The sequence below is a fragment of the Mauremys reevesii genome, unplaced genomic scaffold, assembly GCF_016161935.1.
Source record: "Mauremys reevesii isolate NIE-2019 unplaced genomic scaffold, ASM1616193v1 Contig36, whole genome shotgun sequence".
NCBI classification, from domain to species: Eukaryota; Metazoa; Chordata; order Testudines; family Geoemydidae; genus Mauremys; species Mauremys reevesii.
Genome location: NW_024100847.1, coordinates 92,241 through 115,028, shown reverse-complemented (window position 1 = coordinate 115,028; position 22,788 = coordinate 92,241). Strand labels below are relative to the sequence as shown.

General features: G+C 48.3%; 2 protein-coding genes across 16 annotated transcripts in view; both read right to left on the bottom strand.

Moving 5' to 3' along the window:
• LOC120393911 (complement receptor type 1-like) overlaps positions 1-14,871 on the bottom strand; it is a 404,201-nt gene extending 389,330 nt beyond the window's left edge. For 6 of the 15 annotated variants that reach the window (XR_005592155.1, XR_005592156.1, XM_039518354.1 and 3 more), the window contains exon 1: positions 14,734-14,871. Coding sequence is in view for 12 of the 15 variants with exons in the window: in XM_039518354.1 (XP_039374288.1) it covers positions 14,734-14,818 (85 nt within the window). In the remaining 3 variants the exon portion in view is untranslated. The remainder of the gene's footprint in view (positions 1-14,733) is intronic. The other 9 variants (XR_005592157.1, XM_039518360.1, XM_039518359.1 and 6 more) reach the window with 3 other exon arrangements.
• The window catches only part of LOC120393914 (complement receptor type 2-like), a 341,488-nt gene that overhangs the window by 266,047 nt on the left and 52,653 nt on the right, over positions 1-22,788 (bottom strand). The gene's annotated exons all lie outside the window — the stretch shown is intronic.

The following is a 22,788-nucleotide window of genomic DNA, read 5'->3' as shown; positions in this document are numbered from 1 at the left end:
TTTGGCTGAGAAGCAGAGAGATGAATTGGGCCCCACCCCATCATTCCAGCCACCCTCACTCAGGCACTACAGGCAATAACTGAGCCCTTAGGTTTCACATCTAACGTCGGGCAATAGAAGTGCACAAAGAATGAGTAACTGACATGAATATGGCGACTGAGCACCAATATCCTCATAGTTTCATATCAGGGCAAGAAAAGGCTCTTGGGTGACTCAGTGATGACACAGGAGGAAGATGAGTGCAACGAAGGGTGGAATCGCAATTAAATGTGCTATTGAACAGCAGTATTTTCTATAGAATCTCTCCTTAGATCTTTGAGAATTATAACACTATAGAGTAGTTGGCAATACACTAAGGGCTCATTTCCCCAGGAATCTGATTTTTAGCAAGTCACTTTGCTCCTTCCAAGAGTTTTTCCTATACTCAGGCACTGGCATGGTTACCTGTGAAATAAAGGGGATACGGCCAGAGTACAGAAACAGGCCCTCTGCTACCAACCTTACACATACTTACACCAAGCTCTACATATGTATGTGCACCAATAACCAAAACTTCTGTTAGCCCAACGGATCAGGACAACAGTCTTATCTCACCAGACTGCGATTATACAGGCTTCCAGGGTGAGTCTGTAAGATGATGAATGCACTTTCATAGCATACACAGTATAACTTTCCAAACTCATTTCAGGTGCTAATTAGACAAAACCCAAGAACTGGGACCTAATCCTACTACCCTTACTCACATGAATCATCCTAGTGACTTCTGTAAATGATAAATTTTGTGAGGAAGGGCTGCAGGATTGGGCCTTTGGAAGAGAAATCCAAGGAATAATGGAGCCATTACTTAGATGCTGAGAGGTGATCAGCAGCCGCATTTTCCATAGATGGTGATGGAAGTTGTGGTACTTAGTAACTAATCATTTCAATCCTGCTCCCATTAATGTCAGTGGCAAAACTCCTGCTTGGTGTGAGACACTCCGATTTTTAAGGTGGTGGGGATGGGGAGGGCTCCCCCTTCCAAATCTGCATTGCTCAGCATAGCCTGTGAATTGTACCAGCCTATAGCATGTGAATTACTTTTAAAAAGATCCGAACAAATTGTCCATGTTATTACTCGCTCAGTTAGAAGGAAAACCCAGAGGCCTCTACAGTAGGCACAGACTGACACCAATTACAAACCACCTACTACCAATCAGAATATTTAGTCCGTGAGAGTTATCACTGGCCCTGACCCACTTCAACAGTTTAATAGCTGCCTTTAGTCCCCCGCACTTCGCAGGAAGAGCTTGGTATTGTTCCTTTGACCATAGAGGAGTGAAGTGTTACTCAATATGACTAAGGGTGACAGGATTGGACCTAGAAGAGTGCAGTAGGTAGTGCACAAAATGATTGTTAAAGAGCGGCCTCTAGTGGTAGATGGGCACGGAGAAGATCACATTGCCTACCTTCATCCAGGATAGTCCAGGAAAGCAGCTGTGATGAGACGCAAGAGGCTGTGGGTCAAACTCACCTCAGTCTTGAAATTAGAGAGACTGCCTGGGTGTGCTGGTGCGTTGCAATGTGATGCTGCAGAGTACAGGTGAGACAAGCAGCCAGAACCCCCCAAAGCACAGCTAACAGCCAGAGACACAGCTTGGATGTGCTGAGTCAGTAACTTCTGGCCTGAGCTCCTAAGGATCCCGGGGTGGATTTAAATTGATTCCAGCTCCCCGACACCACTAGCTCTCCCAACAGCAAGTCACCCCCTGCCCTGCTCTGTGAGCTCAGTAGTCCTCACAGGTCCACGGAGATTGCAGTTGGGGGAAGCTTCTAAGGCTGAGTTTGCATGTTATTTCGCTGCTGCTGTTCTTTTTCCATTAGCTGCTCCTGGCTTTATACAGCTAAAGTTTCTCATTGGAGGAGACTGCAGCACTGTTACAGTTCTGGCATAGGGACAATCACAAGTGACATTCTCAGAGCTGCACTATGTTAACCCTTCCTGATCAAAGCCTCCACTGCAGCAATGATTTCTGAAACAGAGGCATTTACCAACCATCTTTCCTACTTATCCTATTGGCCAAATTAATCCCTGCTAATTCCCCAGGAATGTAGCTGAATCTGTGACCTTTCTGGGTCCATCAACAGTGGTAAAAAGTGCTAGAAACTGGCAGGCCCCCCTTATTCCACAGGGCAAGTTTACCTTCCACTACCTTGCCAGTTCAATTCAATCCTGAGCACTCTAGGTGCGAGGGGAAGGGTCAGTCTCCATGAGCTCAGTCAGACTGTTCACTGGGCTGGAGGAGGAGCAGGAATTAGTTCTTCACTCTCAGCGAAATGATCCTTTAAACATGCTGGGCATCTCCCTGCCTTACAGCCAAAGTGACAAAGTTATAGAAACAAAGACAAGCGGCAGTTATTACAATTGCATTTTATTGTTGCCCTGCAGGGCAGGAATAATTACTTGATCACAAAGGTGTAGGTTAAAGAACACCCCTATCATTTATTGGGGAATGGGGAAAGACGGCACGGATGGTTACTTCTCTACACTTGAGATTGTGATCATCTACTTCTAATGCATGTGTGGCATTTTTAGAGTGGTGCAGGAATTTATTAACATCACTGCTCTTAAGGTGTGTGGAAATCGGGCAGTTAAATACCCATTCACCATTTTGAATGTATATATTTGGTGCACTGAAGTTAATGTAAGCAGCAATTGTGGGATGTCTACAAAGCTGAAGTTACTCTGGAATTTCCTTTTGCATAGGATTAAAGTTCATATCAACTGATAATTTGCTTCCATACTACTTGGTTATCTTACCTATTAAAAGCTAATCTCAACTCAGTCCTTCACTATAACCCCTAAAACCTGTACAAGGACCTGAAATCCCTAGTTTGTCACCAAGTGGAAACTCAAATTTGTGAAATTCAAGGGAAAAACAAACAAAAAATCCTAAAAACTGCACCCAGGAAGGAAATCTGATCCCCGATTTACTGCCTATTCTGAGTTATTAGCAAGTTCTATGAAATCAGTAAAAATCATCCAGTGTGTAGTGTAATTATATGAACTGCATCCAAAAGGGGAGACAGTTTATCACAATATGGCTCACAGGTCTCAGCTATTCATTGTGACTTTAGCTCCTGCTTCAGTTTCTCAATCTCCAGATGCAGTTTCTGCACTTCCAGCAGAGTTTTCAGTTTCTCCAGAGGCACACCACACTCTGTGAACTCTCTGCTCCCAGGAACCATCTCACACACACCAGAAGTGCTTTGCTTTGTCTGTAAAAGAGAATGAACATGCTTATGCTGCAGAAAAGGACTTGCCGTCAAGTATGCTTGCTTGTTTGAGTCTGAACCATCATCTAGTGTGTTACACGTATCTGCCTCAGGGCCTGAGCATGCTGTGCACCCTCACATCCTATTCAATTCTACAGAAACTGACTGTGCTAAGCAACAGTGATGAGGTTTTGAGCAACATAAGGTTCTGGCACATAGATTATAAACACATTGGACGGGAACCAGCCTTCCTTTTAGGTAGAGCTGAGGACACTGCAATATCTCACTAATTAGTAACATACACTTTCATTGCCTAGAAAACCCGACTGTTTGTAATAGGGAAGATTTCCTCCTGTTGTGATTTTTACTCAAATTTTACTTTTTGGATAGAGCAGCTGCTATCAAAGGAAGAAAGCTTTTTTAAAAAAATAGATGGGTGTACTGAGGGATAATTTCAGATAAATATTTTTTCGCCATATGGTGCATCAATCGCATAAGTCCCTACCTAATCACAAAGGCCTCATGAAGTTAAGTCTTTGCTTCATTAAATCAAAGCATGATTACTACTATTCTTTATATTAGAAATTGGGCAGGGTGCATAAAGAAAGCCAACTGATCAGTGATACTTACACACTTCGGTAACGCCGTCCATCTGCCGTCTGCTAAGCAAGTAATACTAGATCTGTCTGTTGCAGGCAGGTGGGAATGGCTTGAAAACTGGTACCCAGGAGAGCATTTGAAAGGAATGGTTTCATTCACACTGTACCACATTTTTTCATCCAATGCCTTCAGCGGGTTTCCATTTTGCATGTCTGGCTTCTGACACCCAACTACAAAGAAAAAGAAGAGAAGGCAGTTCATTGAGAGGAGCAGATGCACTGTGAATGTTGGTTATTGCTCAAAATGGAAAACAAACAAACAGTAGGTAAAGGTTCTTGAGTTTATTTCACTAATATTTCTGGTTTATAAACAACCAGTAAAGCCAGTTATCCCATGAATCTCTCAATAGAGAAAGAGGGTCCATGATGGAGTGTGGAGCCAACACTGAAGTGAATTGGAACAGCAGGTGTTCAGGACTCAGAGTGACTATCAAGTGATCCAATCAACACCTACAATGAGGCATTAGATTCCAGTCCCACCATTCTACCAAACCAAGACCTAAAGAAAAGCATTTGAGTTAAACACAGAAATCCCATCCAGTATATTACAACACTGCCATTTCGTGGAGGTGTCACCAGCTGGGGCAGCAGAGCACAGGTGTTTTTTTGGGGATCGTTAACAAGCAGTTTGTTCCTGTGCACACTTATGGTAAAAACCTCTTCCCTTTATTGCAGTCAGACTCCTTTGCGGCAAGAGACGAGTTCACAGAAGTCAATGGAGTCACCTGGGCTTCTCACTGGTGGAATGAAGAGCAGAACTTGCTCCTTAACAGTGTCTTAGCTCCTATAGTGACTTGCATCTTGAAGGATCCCAGAGGGCTTTTCTTGATATTACACGGATTTGCACTTTACAGGAGCCCCTTCCCCACTGGAATGCAGCCTCTTCTAGGGCAGGGCACAGTATCTGACCAGACAGAGGTTCGTGTTAAGTCTGAATCAAGGAACAACCAAAGCTAGTGCACTTCTGGCAGCTGACCTATTTCCCAGGCAACTCACACTGAAAACCAGGCCACATAGGAACATCAGATTATTTCCTTTAAAAAAAATTCTAGGAAGAGGTTAAGCTTTAGTCTTCAGGGGCAGCTGCAGCAAATAGTTTCTTCCTGCACTGGATTTTCAATTATGTTGAGACTACTGGCAGGTTATTCCCACTTTTTGGAGTCAGGCTGTTTCACAAACTCCCTGATGTCACATCCAGAGGGCACCACATACCTAAAGGAATGATACCAGGAGAGCTGAGTTGGGAAACCAGAAGCCTGGAGATGGATGACAGACTGACAATATCCTGAACAAACCGCATGGAATTAAGATTAATTTAATTCCATGAAGTTTCATTTTATTGAATTAGGGTTAATACCTTTGAGGTCCACTGTATTAAAACCCAGTTGTGACTGTGTAGTGGCATTGCATGTACCTTCGCTAGAGGGAGGAGGATGCTAGTATACTTCCTCCCTTATCAGCCTTTGAAGCCAGCCCCCAGAGAGGTGCATATACCGGTTCAAACTGGAGTCTCCCGGGACCAACAAATAAAGTTGTTTTTGTATAAATAGCTTTTGCCTTTTTTTATTATTAAAAACAGCCTCAGGGCTTTCTTCCTGATCCAGCAAATGGATAGGACCCCTTGTCCATGGAGGGCCCCAATCCTTTGGAAAGGCTTGGAAGGATCAGGTGCTTGTTCTGAGCTAGAGCTGTGATGAATAAATAACCAGAAGGAATCCCCCTTGGGTGGCAGATGAAGGACTATGCCTGCCAGAATCCAGAGATGTGGTGGGGTAAATACAGGAAGCTTATTGGCATGTATGTTGTTCTCTCTGTAATGCTTACCACCATAAAGTAAAGTAAACCTGCATAGGAAGAACTGTGTGGTATGTATAACTGTAGCAATTATACCTGTTAAAAACCCTTTGAAGAGAAAGCAAGCAGGTGTCCCTAGGCAACCTCTCTGTGCTGGGAAATATATGGTGAAAGGCAGGGGTACTGTGCAGCCTGGAGATATTCCAGTCAGAAGGGACAGAGACATGGGTCTTCACTCAATAGACAACAGCTGAGGCACTCTAGCCGTTATACCTCCACCTACAGGGTGAGGTGGCATCCAGGGAACAGATACTGCCCCAGTGGACACTGCTATTCAAAAGATTGTCTTGCACACATGGGGCTCATGCACTCCACAAGTGTAATCTGTTCAGACAATCACTCAAACAACATTTAACACCAGTTACACTGCAGCATCTCCAGTCAGACTGCTCTTAAAACCATTAAAGTGGCTTACATTCACATTCCTGCTTTTGGGAGCTTTATATTACGCATGAAGTTGCAACCCACCAAACCATGCCTCTAAAACCCTCACAATCCCAGTTAAGATTGGCAACCCATCAAGAATAAGCCCAAGGATGATGGAGCTGCCTGGATACCAAGTACATAAACACATTGTTAGCTAAATGCAATAGTGTGTACATAAACATTGCACTGCAGTCACCAACATGAGGCTTGCACAATGGTCTATTTTGCACCCCCCCCCAAACTACACCCCCCCCAAACACACCTCATGAGCCTTCCCAGAAAGTCCTGACAAAGAGGGTTGCCAAACAATCCTGCCTGTATGTCTTCCCCTTCCCTCTCCCACATGCTAGCACTCAAATAGTAGGGTACTGGCATAACAGCAAAACCTTAGTTTAAGAGCTTCTCTCTACCTAAAGTCATCTGTTTGTGATATGAGAATTAACTACAGTCTTGGAACACTAAAGGGAGAGATGAGGACCACAGGATGTACAAGAGGCAAAATGGTTTCCAGAAATTATTTATTAAGTGACATTCCTTCTTTAGAGATTGCAGTTCCAACAGTAACTAGTTTTCAAGATACGTATTTACAGGAAATATGGACTTTCCTCAGGTTTATGTAGAAGCAGCAAAGAATCCTGTGGCACCTTATAGACTAACAGATGTTTTGTAGCATGAGCTTTCGTGGGTGAATACCCACTTCTTCGGATGGGTATTCACCCATGAAAGCTCATGCTACAAAACATCTGTTAGTCTATAAGGTGCCACAGGATTCTTTGCTGCTTCTACAGAACCAGACTAACACGGCTACCCCTCTGATACTCAGGTTTATGATTTGCTTAGCAATCAAAATATACTTGTTCCTGGGAGGAGACAGAATAAGAGGAGGATGAAAACAGTTGCTACTAACCTTTGCATTCAGGTGCAGGCCCACTCCACTCTCCACTGATATTATCTTTTGTTGTACAATGAATGGAGGCCTCTCCAATAAGAGAGAAGCCCTGGTCACATTTGTAAATTACTTTTGAGCCAAAGGAAAACTCTTCTCCACTCAGAGCATTATGGAATCCATGGGTGATATCAGGAGGTGGACGACAAGGTATTGCTGAAGAAAAGAATGTCAACGTGAAAATTACAGTTCACATTGAAAGTAAACTGAAAAGAGAGTTTTCACTAAGAAAGTTGTCTCAGATCCCCCCCAGAAAGCTATGTAGCCATTTGGAAGGGTACTTAACATTGCATTTTAACATTTGAAGCAAGACTCCTTTCAGATTCTGAAGGTTTCTCTGCTTTTAGGCTTGACCCAACCCAGTATATCCATTGCTCAAAGAGGATGCTCCATAAAACACCAGCTCTGGAAGATGACCTTAACAGAGCGTGCCCCTTCCCAACATTAGCCTCAGGGAGCCAGAACCTCTTCCCCACCATCTCTAGATGTAGTGTTGTTCCACCAGCAGAAAACTAAGCTAGACATTGCTTGTAGCAGCAGCTGATTCTAGACTGGACCATCATTAGCACGATTGACAGACCAAGCCCAGAAAGCATTCAAGAGATCAAATTAAGGTAGAGGCAAATTAATTGCAATTCACTCCCAAAGAGCCTCAGATTTTAAGTGAATAGTCAGATTTGGGAAGGGTCAAAACTTCTTGAAGTAATTATCATGCCTTTCACTTAGCGAACAGCAGGATTACACAGATACAATAGTGAAGAGGTGCCATGAGGCCTGTAGGATTATGAATATTAAACAGTGGCAGGTGAACAATCTAGAGGGGACTTTGTTTTTCAGCACTGATGCTATTGGAGTCATCCAAACACCAATGGTGAACCACAGTATGATTTCATTCCTCCCCTCAGCCATACAGCCTCAAGTTTTACTCTTATTTGGATTAAAAGATGTAAGAACAGAGACTCCTCTGTAGCACCAGCTATGCTGCATCATCTCCAGACATGAACTGTTCTTAAAAATCATTAGTTTACCTTGGCAAAATGGAAGGTTCTTATCCCAATTAGCTTGATATCCGGAAAACTTACATTGGGCAGAAGTTGTTCCAACTAATCTGTAACTAAAGAAAGAAAAAGGGTTCAAGTTTGTTATGGAAGTAAGCAAAGAACTAGGTTACAGTTCAGAAAGATGGAACATGGTTGCTTTATGCCAGTAGGTGGAGACAAATGATTGACCAGGATTGCCTCTGGTATAAAAACATATGTCTAACACCGTAGGACTAAGGAACACTAAGGGTAGGTTTACACTTACCGGACGGGTCGACACGGTGAGTTCGACTTCTCGGAGTTTGAAGTATCGCATCTGATCTAGACACGATAGTTCGAACTCCGGAAGCGCCGCGGTCGACTCCGGTACTCCACCACTGCAAACGGCGGTGGCGGAGTCGACGGGGGAGCCGCGGAGTTCGACCCCGCCGCGTCTGGACGGGTGAGTAGTTCGAATTAGGGTACTTCGAATTCAGCTATGCTATTCACGTAGCTGAATTTGCTTACCCTAATTCGAACCCCCTTTTTAGTGTAGACCAGGCCTAATTAAAGGCAATCTAGAGCTGTAAACCAGTGAGTAGAAGCTTGTACAACTGTTGGCAAAAGAATGCCCTCACTTCTCATCTACACTAGTCGGATGCTTGGGAATGCTTGTTAATTCTTTGCAAAGGGGAACAAGTGATCCTTCTTCTAAATTGGACATATGAGTAGTAAGGAGTGCAAATCTCTAACAGGTGGAATCTCTAACCATCCCTGCTATAGAACTTAATGCCCAGGAAATCATGCTATTATAGACACGACTGGTCTGTCACGGTGCTTTCATGTGGAAAAAGGGTTTGGCCTTGCTGGGTAGGAGGTTGTGCCTCATCTGATGTTTCTAAGATGTAGGAGAGTGTTTGAAATGAGAGCTGCCGCCATTCTACACCTTAGAATTACTATGTTTTTATCTGCAGCAGTACTAGACACCTCTTCTCTGAATGCCCAGGTGTTACCCCAGTTGTCAATGACTCAGCTTAAGCAGCTCCCCTTACCTTTCCTCCCCAGCAATGTTTTGTAAAATAAAAGTCAGACCCAAAGACAACCCATCCTGACAGAAGCAATGGAGATAAGTCAGCTGTCTTGGGCTGTCACCCACCTGACACAATCTCCCTTCCATATTCAAAACCTGAGCATCTTAATTGTCCAGGACCCGACCTAACCCTGAACTCATGGGCCTGCACAAATCCAAGGCCTTCAGTCCATGTAGACTATTGCAAGGAAACCCTACCTACCTAAATCCTTCAATTGTGGATCATCCTACTTCACCCAGAAGGCAGGCTGACAACCAATCCACGGAAAAAGGCATTTCACTTGCATGGGGTTTGGCAAGCCAGTCACCATCAGGGAGTTACCTCCCTCACCATAACTCCTCATTCAGACTTGGGGGGGGGGGGTGTCAGCTTCTACCCAGAGCCATCTGACTCCTCTTCCCAGAGGACTTAACTTTTGAGGGCTTGACCTGGCAGCAGGAGTTGTGATACAGGGAAATAATACCTGCACTTGTTAGTTGTATTTTTTTATTCCCAATACAATTCTCAATGCAACCTATTCCATTATCTCAACACCCAGAAAGCATCTGCTCAGTGGAATCAGGCCACAACCCATTTATGATTCCCCAAGGCTTGCCACATAACCCATATGGACAAAAGCAACAACTGAACCTGACACTACCCTGATAACTATCGACAGCTATAACGAAGGGACAGGCAAATATTTGCTGTGGTAGAGTAGGAAGAAGTCTGCCCATAAAAGGCAGCACCGGGTAGAAGCAATATTCTGCCTCACAATCCCAGCACCTATTCAAGACACTAGAACTGACCAATAACAGCCCTTATAACACAGCAGAGATGGCACCAATCAGTGAGTGCCACATTACCCTTCAGGTGAGGCTCTCTCTTATGACTCATGATCCAGCAGCTGCTGGGATAACCTGTTGAAGGTTTAGGCTGGGATTTCCAAAAGCACCTGAGTTAGGTGTCCATCTCCCACTGAAGAACAGCCATAAAGCATCCTTCAACTCCTTTGAAGGTCAAGTGTAATTCTTAATGAGGGCCCAGCCCATAGCTACAGATTTACAGCACACCACTCACTTATGTTCCTGAAGTTAAGCAGGCTTTCTGCTCTCATTTTGCCAGACTTCACCAGCAGTTTTACACCAATCTAGGTTCTGTTAATTAGTCAAAAGCAGCAACTTGCCACTCACCCTTCATTACAGGAGAAGGTTGCTGTTGCACCAACCTGGAGAGCCGTCAAATGAACTCTGCCATTTTCTAGTTCTAGTGGTTTACATGGTCTTCCTAGAAGAAAGACAACTAGTTAGTGTTACCTCATGTGACCTTAATGGGAAAAAGAAAAAGGGATATGGTAACTTGCTCCCCCTAACATAGAAAATACTATGGCAGATCAAGCCAATGGTCTAATCCAGTGGTTAACCTTTTCTGGGATGAGGACTCCTTTGTAAGATGTTTAAGGGCTGTTGTGACCCAGTAAATAGTGTGGGCATGGAGGCCCTGGGATGGTTTTGGTCAGGTCCTGCATCCCAGGAGGATTGGGCCCTGCCTGGCACTCACCCCACAGTGGTGCTTCCAGCAGTTTCTGTGCCAAGGGGTTTGCTGAGCTGGTGTGTCTGCGTCAGTCATTGCAATCTCCAGGATTGTAACATCACTATGGTTCGGCCCCTGCCCCTCGACTGGACTAAATTTGAGTGGAGTTGTGACCTGGCTCATGGGGTCAGTGCCACTCAGATTTAGCCAACCCACAATGGCACATTAGCCACTGACCCAACAGGGCCCTTGCCCACAGGCTTGGCCAATTGGGGCCCCCCCAGAAAAGTGAGTGCCCCTGTACCCCAACCCACTATTGCACCCACCCAACGCTCCTGCTGGGGAGCGGGGTCAGGGCATAGGGTCTTGCAGGAGTGCCAGGTGAGCAGGGCAGGGCAAGCTTCCGCACCCCAACCCGGCTCCCTGGCTGGAGTGCCTGGGAAGGAAGATGGGGACTGCAGGTAGAAGAGGTGGGAAGTACCCCTCCCCCCACACACACACACACACTTGCTGTGGCCCAGGGCCCCGCAAACCCCTAATCTGCCTCCTGCCTACCCAGGCTGCTGTCATCATGGCAGCTGGGCCAAACTGAGTGGTGCTGGAATCTAGGCGTTTTAGTATGAATTAGCATTTTACCAAGTTTGTAATACATTGTTATTCAATACTGGGTTTACTTTCAGAAAGTGATTTTATTATGGCTAAAGTCTATATTCACTAGTTTTCTAAGATAATAACCCATAAATAAATAGTTCCTCCTCACATAGGCATTAAGAAATAGAGTGACTTCAATTTTTCAAAAAGATAGTACACCAAGGTTTTTCACTTTGTTGCAGAATTTGTGATGTTCCTTAAGCCAGGAACGGGAAATACTATGAACATGATTAATTTAACTGCAGCAAGTTGTAGCTGCATTTCAGTATTGGCATAGAACACTGGACAAAATGTGAGGTGGTAAGAACTAAGATCACTGGGGAAATTAAAGCAAGTTCAGCTTTAAATGGAAGTATAAAATAAAGGACATTTAAACCTTACTAGCATAGATAAAGTACCAAATTCCAGTCACAGGAACATTATAGGGACGGGGGGTCTCTGGGAGACAAGCAGTGCTGGGTTTACAGTGGCACCCATGGCGCCATCCCCATGCTCAGAAGTGGCCCCAGCCTGCTCTGCTTGCACTGTGCCCTGAGACCCTACCAGCCCACTGGCTCCCCATCACTTGTTGCTCAGGCCGAGGGATCCTCTCTGCCCCCTGGCCCCACCCATTTCTCTTTGCCCCCTGGCCAGACCCCAGTGCACCTCTGGCTCTGGGCAGTCTCTACTTCCCACCATCTGTGGGGCCCCAACTGTCTTCCTGGAGCTGAACCCCTGGGACTGGTGCAGAAGCCTGGCCAGTCTCAACTCATTGCAAGGGTGGAGTGGAGCTTGGCTAGGCCCTTCCAGGCAAGTGCGTCTTGAGGGAGCCTGGCTGGGGCATGCCCTGGCCTGGCCGACCGCACCACTCCTGAAGCAACGGAGCAATTCCCCGCCCTGGGACCAGCCTGGCTGTGCTGCTGGCTCAGTCTGGCAGACACAGTCAGCTCCCAGAGGGCCAGTGAGTGTGGCCAGGAGACAGGGCATGGGGGGGTGGGTTTCTGGTGGGCGTGAGAGGGGTGCTTGGCTGTGAAGGGAAGGGAAGATCTGTGTGGTGGAGGGCACTGGGTAGGGGTGGTGGTGTGCAGGGTGCTGTGCATTTGTGGCAGGTTCTGCAGGGGCGTTGGGCATAGCAGGTACAGGAGGCTCTGGCCATAGAGAATCAGTGGGGGTTCCAGTGTGGTACGGTATGGGATCACCCCTGAGGGGAAGGAGCATGCTGGCAGCACAGGGCTGGGAGGGCCTTTGTGCATCTGGCAACTGCTGGTCTGTAAATAGTACCTCACACTGGGCTGGGCAGAGCAGGGTCACCCCTCCCATGTCCTTGGCTGGCCCCTCACCTTGGGGACACCCCCCCCCATGCTCCATTGCCCTCATGGGGGCCCACAGATATGCTTGGCACCAGGCCCACAAAAGGTTCATTCGGCCTGTGACAAGAAATGCATTATTCTGACATTGCTGTCTAGGGTCTATAATAGGGGTCAGCAACCTATGGCACGTGTGCCGAAGATGGCACGCAAGCCAATTTCTAATAGCACACTGTTGCCTGCTGGAGTTCCAGAGAGAGGAAGGGAATGGGCAGTAGCAGTGCCAGAGTTTCTGGTGCCCTAGGCAGAATTCGGGGGGTGGTATTTTGTGCGCTCCTATGGAGCGCGCAGGAGCTTCTGGTTCTGCTCCCGTCACACCGCCGAAGAAGGACCCTCCACCAAAATGCCGCCAGCAACAGCCGCAGTCATTGAGCTGCTCAATTGCCTGCCGCTGTTTTCCACGGCACGTCAGCAGAAGGTCCTTCTTCGGCAGTGTGATGGGAGCGGAACCGGAAGCTCCTGTGTGCAGCGCACAAAATGCCACCCCCTGAATCCTGGCGCCCTAGGCGACTGCTTAGGGTCGCCTAATGGAAGCACTGGCCCTGAGAATGGGCCAGAACCAGGGAGAAGGTACCCACTGTATGTGGGCAGGGCCAGGACCCCAGACCGGCAGCGGGTTGAGCCAGTCTGGGAGCTGGGATCCTGGCTGGCAGGAGTCGGCAGATGGAACCCCTGAGCAGCAGTGGGCTGAGCCGCTCAGCCCACTGCCAGTCTGGGGTCCCAGCTGCCTGCCCTGCACAGCCTACTGCCAGTCTGGGGTTCTGTCTACCAGACCCTTGCCAGCCGGGATCCTGGCCACAGGCCCCGCTCAGCCCGCTGCTGAGCTAGGTGAACAGAACCCCAGACCAGCAGCGAGCTGAGCGGGCCAGCGGCATAAGATCAACATTTTAATTTTAAATGAAGCTTCTTAAACATTTTGAAAACCTTGTTTATTTTACAATACAGTAGTTTAGTTATAATACATAGACTTAGAGAGACCTAAAAAACATTAAAATGTATTACTGGCATGCGAAACTTTAAATTAAAGTGAATAAATGAAGACTGGGCACACCACTTCTGAAAGGTTGCCCACCCCTGGTCTAACATGTTGATGCATAAAAAGGGTTAAGAAATGTGGTAAATCTATCCCTCCTCTTAAGCCTGAGAGCATTCCACTCAGAAAACAGAAATGACTGGAAGCAGGTATGTCACATACTCATAAAGTGACCTGCCAAGACACAATTATTGGGAATTTTAAACAAACATGTCATTAAAAAAATCCAACTATTAACCTAAGCAAGAACTGACTAAATGGGATTTAGAAAGTGCTCATGGAAGCCAGTGGTTAACAGTGAACCAGTTACAGAATTGGGACTCCCTTGTTTTGGGGAAAAGATGGCTTGTAAATCAGTTAGACACAAAAGCGACAAAGACACTCACCTACACAAAACTCAGGGTCTATTAACCATGTTGAATTTGCACCACATGTAACAGGAGACTTTCGAGGGTCCAAAGTGTATCCCTGGCGACAGAAGTATCTCAGACGGTATCCAACAGGATAGCTACTCCTCACTGGACCGGACAACTGAGCAAAACTGAAGCTCGGTGGAGAGCTACATTGTCCTAGCCATAGAGACAGACAGAAGCGGGGGGGGAAGGGGGAAGCAAGTCAGCTATAAGAGATACAGGCTGTTTAACAGAACTCTAGGAACTGGGCAATCCCTGTAACTCGCTTCCTTGGGGACAATGTGGATGGATTGTTCCCATCGCCGCTTTGCAGCTGGTTTGCTGTGGGGGTTGATACAAGAGTGTCACTGACACCCCGGCAGGAGCGTGCAAGCCCCAGGCAGACTCCGCACGGCCCGGGCGTTACGGACCATCCCGCTCTACCGATCCCAGCCGGCCACGAGCCGGTTCCGCTCCCGCGGCCAGTCACGGTTTCTAGGAGCGGGAACAGCCTGAAGCGGGCCAGGGGGAGGCGAGCCCCGCCCCACTCACCGCGAGCCCCGGGCAGGGGCAGCAGCAGCAGCAGCAGCGCCAGGAGCCCCCGGGCGCCGGGCGGGCAGCGCGGAGCCGAGACCATGGCAGCAGCAGGTCACTCGCGGGGCGCAGGCTGCGGAGCGTTTGCTGCAGCCCCCGGGCCGCCCCCGCTCAGGGCTAAGGGGGCGGGGCTATGCGGGGAAGGGGCGGAGTCTCAACGGGGTGGGGGCGGGGCTGGTGTCATTGCCCGGCACCCACGTGCTGTCCGGGCAGCAGGTACCTGACCCGGGGCGGGGGCGCTGCGCTTGGCCGGGTCACTGGTTCGCCCCCGGGCTCAGCGCCCAGCCCGCCCCGTGGGAGGCCCTGCCCGAGCCCACGCGCGGCCGTGGGCCCGTTACACGGAGCGTGGGCGGCGGATCTAACCCGCGCCGGCTGTTCCAGCGTCACGTCCCTCGGCCCCTTTCACCCGCCTCCAGCCCCCGGGGCCCCCAGCGCAGAGCCCGCACAACCCCGCAGTGCAACCGCGCCAGGCTCGGAGCAGCTGCGGGGCTTGTGCGCATCAGGCTGAGGGTAAGGGACGTGCCCAGCCGGCCGCGGGTTTCCCTCCCCTCTGTGCCCCCCGCGGAGGGGAACAGTAACCACCCTCCCCCGGCTGTGCAGCCAGCGACCCCCTGCGTCTCCCCCGCGGGGCTCCGCCCTCCAGAGACAAACACCTGTCGGGGATAGTTCAATCCTCTCTCCCCCGACCCAGGGCCATGGCCCGCCTACCGCGTTAGAGCCAAGGGGGCAGCGTAAGGGGGAGTAGGAATAAAGCCACTTGAAATGGGGCGGGTTCAGGTCCATAAGGGAACAACACAACTGAAATAGGATCCAGGTCTTGTCTATATTCACTGGGATCATACATCGCTAGACAAACATTCGTGGATCAGCTAAGTGGAAGGAAGTGGTTACCAAGGAATGTAGAAAAACAAACACACCTGGCTCTTGCGTTCTGGGGAATTCGACTCTCAGATTATGCCAGTCCTGAGCTCACTGGAGGGCGGGGGGGGGGGGGGGTATGATTGGTATCTAGCAAACAAAAGGAATATTGATGTGTTTTCCCCAGAATCACATTAACCTTTCTGGGATGAAATGTGTTACCAATAATTGCCCTGACAATCATACCTGGTTTTGAAGAAGCTGCTTCTGCATCACTGCAAACGGTTGGCATCCAGAGGCACTCAAAGGGAAACTCTTGCTGTTGCTAAACCAGTTGCCCTGCTGGTGACCACCATTGAAAATGAGCAGGGTGTAACATAATTTAGTTGTAAAATCATTAAATTGTTGGGTTTACTGAAGGGACCACAAATGGGTACCAGGAGGGACTGTGAGATCTTATCAAGGGGTAACCTCATCACTAGTGGTGCCTTCTCCAAGCCATCCCAGGTATTAGCTGTGGCCAGGTATTGTGTCTCTATCATCATCTGTCACTCTGGGGACCTTTCCACTCCAGGAACCCCAGTCTTCTCTTCATGACTCAGCCAAGTCACCATGTGTTCCCCCAGCTGGATTTGTAAACCCTCTCATGAGAGATGATCTCAGGTAGTCTTATCACTCACTGCCCAGCTGGTACCACTTCCTCAGTAGCTAGCAGAGGGACCTAGGCCCACCCTCTCTTCCAGGGCCTGGCTCAGGGATCCTCTCATTAACAGCCAGGATATGAGCTACTCCATATCTTGTTGCTTTTCCACTAGGCCTTATTCATCTCTCCCCCTTCACTAGGCTCACCAAGCCACACATCCTTCTCCCTAAGGATAACCATAAACTATTGGCATCTAGTTCCCCATACATGTCCCTTCTTCTAGGAAGTAACTGAAGACTCCCACCTCCCAACCACTTCTGTTGCTAGAGCTTCCTGGTTTATATGGGCCCCACCTGTTCCTGCCCAGTTGCTCTTGATCTACTTAAATCCCAGTCTCCTCCAGGTGCAGACTGGGTAGATTGGCCCAATTAGCCATATTGAGCCCTCCAGGCCTTGTGTGAAGGTGAACACAGCTGAAAATATTGACTGAAATGACTACTTTCCCTTTTGTTTCTGGGGAATTCAACAGTCAGTTGACTCCAGTAATGAGTCCCTGGGAGAAGAGAGGAGCATGGGTGATAGTTAACAAAGAGGTTGAATACCAGTGTGTTTTCCTCAGCGTGTTTTCCCCAGGCTCTGGGTATCCTTCCCAGGGTAAAGCAGGCCCTTAGCCCAGCCACCTGTTTCTCATCCCAAACAATAGGCCAACACCTGAAATCATTCCTCAATCCTTAAATTAGGCAAGAGTTGTTGACTCTGATGGCTGTTTAGTGAGAACATATCCAGTCCTTATTTAAAGACTGCAGGATTTGCCCCCAAATCTTTACTAATTTTTCCTGACTCTGCAAAATGAATATAAACAATGTCATGAAGAGTGAAGACAATGGTATTTTATAACAACCAAACAGGCTAGGTGCTTGACTGATGACTAAGGCCTGGTCTACACTACAAAGTTAGTCGACATAGGGCGCATTAGGTCGATTTAATAATGTGTCTACACTACCGAGTCCCTTCCGCTGACCTAAGTGGCCTGTAACATTGACTTCTGTACTCCACATTTGTGAGAGGCATTGCGGTCGATTCGACATCCACTGGTCAACATGGGAATAGTGCAAACACTGTGCTGTGTAATTCAAATGAATTGGCCTCCAGGAGGTGTCCCCTAGTGCTCCACTGTGACCGCTCTGGAACGCACTTTCAATTCCCTGCACGTCAGCCAGGTACATAGGCAACAGCCACTTCCCCATTAAAGCCCTGGGAACTTCATTTTCTGTTTGATCAGTGTGGAGAGCTCACCAGCACAGCTGATCATGGAGACTCAAGGCTGCAAATGCGCTCCAGCATGGAGTACACAGGAGGTGCTGGATCTTATTGCTATGTCGGGAGAAGACATAGGCGCCATCTTCCTTTGGGCCTGGGGAGTGCTCAACCCCCCGGCTCTGCGCCAGTTCCACCCCCTCCCCAAGTGTGCCCTGTCTCAGCTCCTCCCCCTTCCAGAGCCTCCTGCACGCTGCAAAACAGCTGATTGCGGCAGAGAGTAAGCACTGGGAGGGAGGGAGGGAGGGGGAGGAGTTGATCAGCAGGGTCGTCAGTGGGCAGGAGGTGCTGGGGGAAAGAGGGGAGGTGGCTGCTGGTGAGTGCTAAAGACCCACTAATATTTTTTCCGTGGGTGCTTCAGCCCTGCAGCACCCATGCAGTTGGCACCTATGGGAGAAGAGTAAGTGCAGGCAGAGCTCTGATCTAGGAGAAGAAACACTGACATCTGTGCCAAGATCACCGGTGCGCCTAGTCCTTTCAGCTTTGAAATTCCATTCACGTCTGCCTGAGTTATTAACTGTTAGACGTTACCATTTCCCTTCTCTCACGGGCATCTCCAGGAAAAATGCTGACAGCCTGCCAGAATAATAACTGAAGCAGACACTGCACTGGGAACTGCAAGAGGGCAGAGGAGAAGAGAGAACCAGGGCACGGCCTCCACTACCATCCTCCTGTTGTTAGTTGGTGTGCATGTGTGTTCTGTACGCTGTCCTGGCTCTGCGCAAGTACCCAGCTCAGCAGACTTTGATAGAACTGCCCAGAAAAATGACAGACCTGGTTCAGAGGCAAAAGTCACTCAACCAGGTTTATTGTCAACAAGGCACGGTCCTAGCACCTGGCAGACGCCACAGGGATACGAACACAGGTATGTCTGTCACTATGGAATCGGCTTATTCAACAACGGGACCTTCTGCTGCCGCCTTGACTGGACAAAGGTGCCGCCTATAACTCCTCTTTTATACATTGATACAAATAAGTTATGTATTGCAATCTGATGCGTGACCAACGTGTTACTGACCCTACATCCCGTACCTGCTGGTTCGAACAAAACATCTCTAGCTATTGTCCCGTCATCCTGTCCTTATCTTTGGAGGGGTCAGAGTGTCCCTGTCTTCAAGGAGTAGGTTGATGCTATAAATCTATGTTGGGGTGTATCTGTGCAAGCCTTCTGGAGTGTGTTTACATGAATACCTAGGGCCTAGTACTTAGGAGTGTCTGTGTTTTAGCAATGCCAGCCCAATTTTGCCAAGTTCATGTACTGGACAAGGAACCTGTAACAGGGCCTGACTTTTGCTCAGCATATGGCTTTTGCTGACTTTGATTCAGCCAGGCCTTGTACCAGGCCCTGGGCTCCAGGCTCTCTCTTACTACTACACCTCCCAGAGCCAGGGGGCAGGAGCAGCAGCTGTCCATGGGCAAGATGGTGGAGGAGAGAGGGGGAGCTGAGCCATGCTCCCCCCATCCCAGGGTAACTCCAGTGGCTCATTTGGCGATAACAACCTTCCACTGCTATGAGTTAATGTAGTTAGTTCTGTAGCTCAAGTGGTAGCAGCCTATGTAGCGGGGTGAGAGTTCAGAGGGAGTGGGTGTTACTTATCTAATAAAATGCCTTACATTTAAGAAAAACCACACTAGGACACTTCACACAATGAGAGCTCTGCTCATATTGATTTTGGTTGCAAAATCAAGCTGCTAAAGGTTAGGACATAGCAGAGATAAGGCTGCTCATGCACAACAGCAGAGCTCAGAGAACCACCCACACAGCCGCACTGCCAGTCCTCTGCTGCACCCACGACATGCACCCCTGCAACTCTGGAATCTAGTGCAATAGGAAGAGTAATCCCAGAATAGTACAGACCTGGGGGTCAGTTTTTCTCTGGGCCTCATGGGAAGGGCTCTGAACAGTGACAACCCTGAGGCGTTCATGTTGTGCCACTTGAATTTTCTGTTCATTGGGCCAAAGCAAGAGCTCAGCATGGAAAGCCCTCTACAGGGCAGTGTTAGGGTGCGTTCCTGGGCTGTTAGCAGTCCTTGTTCTTGTCGCCTGTCTGCTAGTTAGTGCGGCAGGCTTTGAAGGAGGAGCTGCTCTGGCTTTCCTGTTGGAGCCGTGTTCTCCTTTACTTCACTAGGAATTGGGGCAGGCAAAGGGCTAGGATCACTCTATAGTCCAGTAGTTGGGTGCTTGCTTAAGAAATGAGAGATCCATGGATTTCCTGCTTCTAATCCTCCCTGTGCACCTTTAGAAGAGGTTTGATTGGGGCAGGGCCGGTGCAAGGATGTTTCATGCCCTAGGCAAAACTTCCACCTTGCGCCCCTATGCCCACGGCAGCTTCCCCCCCCCTCTGCCCTGAGGCACCCTCCTCCCCCCCTGAGGCAGCAAGCCTGGGAGGCAGGAGAAGTGAAGCATCTCACCCCTGCCCTACCTCCTCCCTGAGCATGCTGTGGCTGCATCACTTCTCCTGCCTCCCAGGCTTGCGGTGTCAATCAGCTTAGGTGCTGCAAGCCTGAGAGATGGGTAGAAGTGAAGCAGCCATGGTGTGCTCAGGCAGGGCAGGGGTGAGCTGGGGTGGGGAGTTCCCCTGCGTGCTGACCCCCCCCCTTACTTGCTGCAGGTGGCCCTCCCCACACTTGATGGGGGCAGCTGAAGAAAATGCCCCACCTCTATCCTAGCACCCTAGGCCACAGCCTAGGTGGCCTAAATGGTTGTACCAGCCCTGGATTGGGGAAATCCCAGTTCCCAGGTGACCCTGAGAGGTAGCAGATTCCTGTTTAAGTCCCTTCTGCTTTGTAGGAGCCCTTGTTTTCCTGGGAAAAGGAGGGGTCTGAGACAGGGGTCTCTCACCTCTGCAGGGGTGGTGGGGAGGGGAAAGCCCTGTTCCAATCCCTTCGCAGAGGGGGGATTGGAACTGGGATCTTCCACTGCCTGGGCAGGTAGCTGGCTGCAGGGGGCAAAAGAGAGTTGCATTTTTAATAAAAGTGCCCAGAAGTGGCAAATACTTTTCCAAAACCCTTCAGCTCAGCAGGCACAGAGGGGGATAGAACTCACAAGTTTGACATACTTGCTGGGGCCTAATCAATAGTTAATCAGGTGTGGGGGGCTCAGTTTCAACAGGAAAGGCTAAGGGCTTAGGCTGTTTTTAAGCTGATCTAAGGAAGAATTGAACCAGGGTCTCCACTGTTCAAAGTACTTACCCTAGCTCCTAGGCTAGAGGGGACTCCTTGTTTTAGACTCTTGGACACAGACTCAATCACTAGTTAAAGAGTAACAGCTTCAACAGGAAAAAGAGTGGGTTGCCCACTGTTTTAATCCAGCCCACAGAAGACTTGAACCAGGGTCTCTAGGGTGCTTAACCTAGCTACTGTGCTACGGCGAGCTCTTGACTTGTGCTTGGGCCCGATCAATAGTTAATTAAAGTGGAACAACTTCAACAGGACACACTAAGGGAGGCCCACCTGAGACTACCTCAAAGTCCAGCACTGAGCACATTCACTTGAGATGTAGAACTCTGCTTCAGTCCCTTCGCAGCAAAGAGGAGGCAGATTGAACCAAACTCCCCCATAGTTTGGGATAGGAAACTTTGGTCTGCAGGGCTGGTAACCTGGCGTCATTCAGGAACACTGAACTCCGATTACAAAAGTTAAGGCTCCCCTTTGAGATATCACATAATTTCCTTGATAACAACTAAACTGAAACTTGATCCATAAAGGAAACATCTAGTGAGTAAACAGCCTACAGCCGCCCTTACTGAGGCCCCAGGAAATACTCCATTCATGTTATAGACATACAAAATTTGAACTAGTTTATAGGAAAACATGCCAGAGGTATTTAAGAAATAGAGTGACTAGTGTGAACATGTCCAAATACAAAATGATTGGGAGTAATACTGCTGTGTCTCTTTTCTACTGTAAAGCTTTAGTGACCTTGGTTTTGAGTCAATACTATTATCTTGTTTGACCTGAGCAGTTAGCCAAAATTTGGGGTCCTGTAGGTTGTTCCAAATGGGAGGAGAAATTGATGATGGAAGTCTGGTACCTTTGGTGCATTCTTGTTTATTTACAAAGAAATTACAAAGTCCTGTTTCCTTTAACCCAGGAGGAAGCAAACAGTGTGCATCTTTCCTTTCTCGCAGAACCAAACCTATTTCAACTAGCAGAGTACCCCCCAAACCTCCATTTTCTAGGCTTTTCTCAGTGTTGTGTTACCAGCTGATGCTGCTTGTACAGGCTGTCTTGTTTTCTGCTCTGTCTCTCCCTTTCTGCTGTGTTTCTCATACACATCCATAGACAAAACAGTATGTAATAAAGTCCTCGGACCAGAACATCAACATTCCTGATGCATACCTTCTTTGTTTTCAGCAGTAAGATGTGCTTACCTGCTTCTCAGCTTTCTTAAGTGAAGGGTGGTAGTGAATTCTAGAACAGTATAATTTCACAATAACCCCAGCTGAACAGGAAAATCCTTTTGCAACCAGAATCTCATCCCACAAGATACTAAGCACTGTCCACTCCTTGTTGTGAAGGGTGCTCAGCTCACTTGCAGGATCCAGCCTTAAAGAAACATCTACCACCATTTAAAACAAGCAGCTGCTTCTCAGGTGTGCAGTCCCTAAGGAGCCATTTGAACCAAATCCAGCTTTAAAGTGGGACGTGGAGTGCAGTGAAACAAGCATACACCAAATACACTAACGGAAAATACAGCAACACAATGACCTAGACCAGTGAAACTTTTTTCTCATGTGCAGACCCCTAAATAATTTTGAATGGAGATGCACCCCCCTTTGGAAATCCTAGACAGTCTGTGGATCCACAGGGTCTGCAGATCACAGGCTGAAAACCTTTGACCTAGACTGACTGGACAGTGGGTATTGACATAGCTACAACAGACTGGTTGTTGTTCTGTGTTTGTGCTGCACCTCACACAATGGAGTCCTGGTACACAAATGGAGCTCTTCAGCGCTACTGCAGTACTAATCAATAACGCAATGTGCGGTAGAGCCAAAAGCAGAGTTGGAAACACCCGGGGGGTGGAGGCAGGGAATAGTGTGGACTCAGGGAACTGGGATGGGAAGCATGCATATTCCCTCCCTTCCCTCCCATATTGCTCCAGAGCAGGAGATGCATCCCCAGCAAGAGGCTCTTGTCCCTGTTAGACTGTGACCCTGTGATGAACATCAAGGATTTTAGTCAGAAGGAAT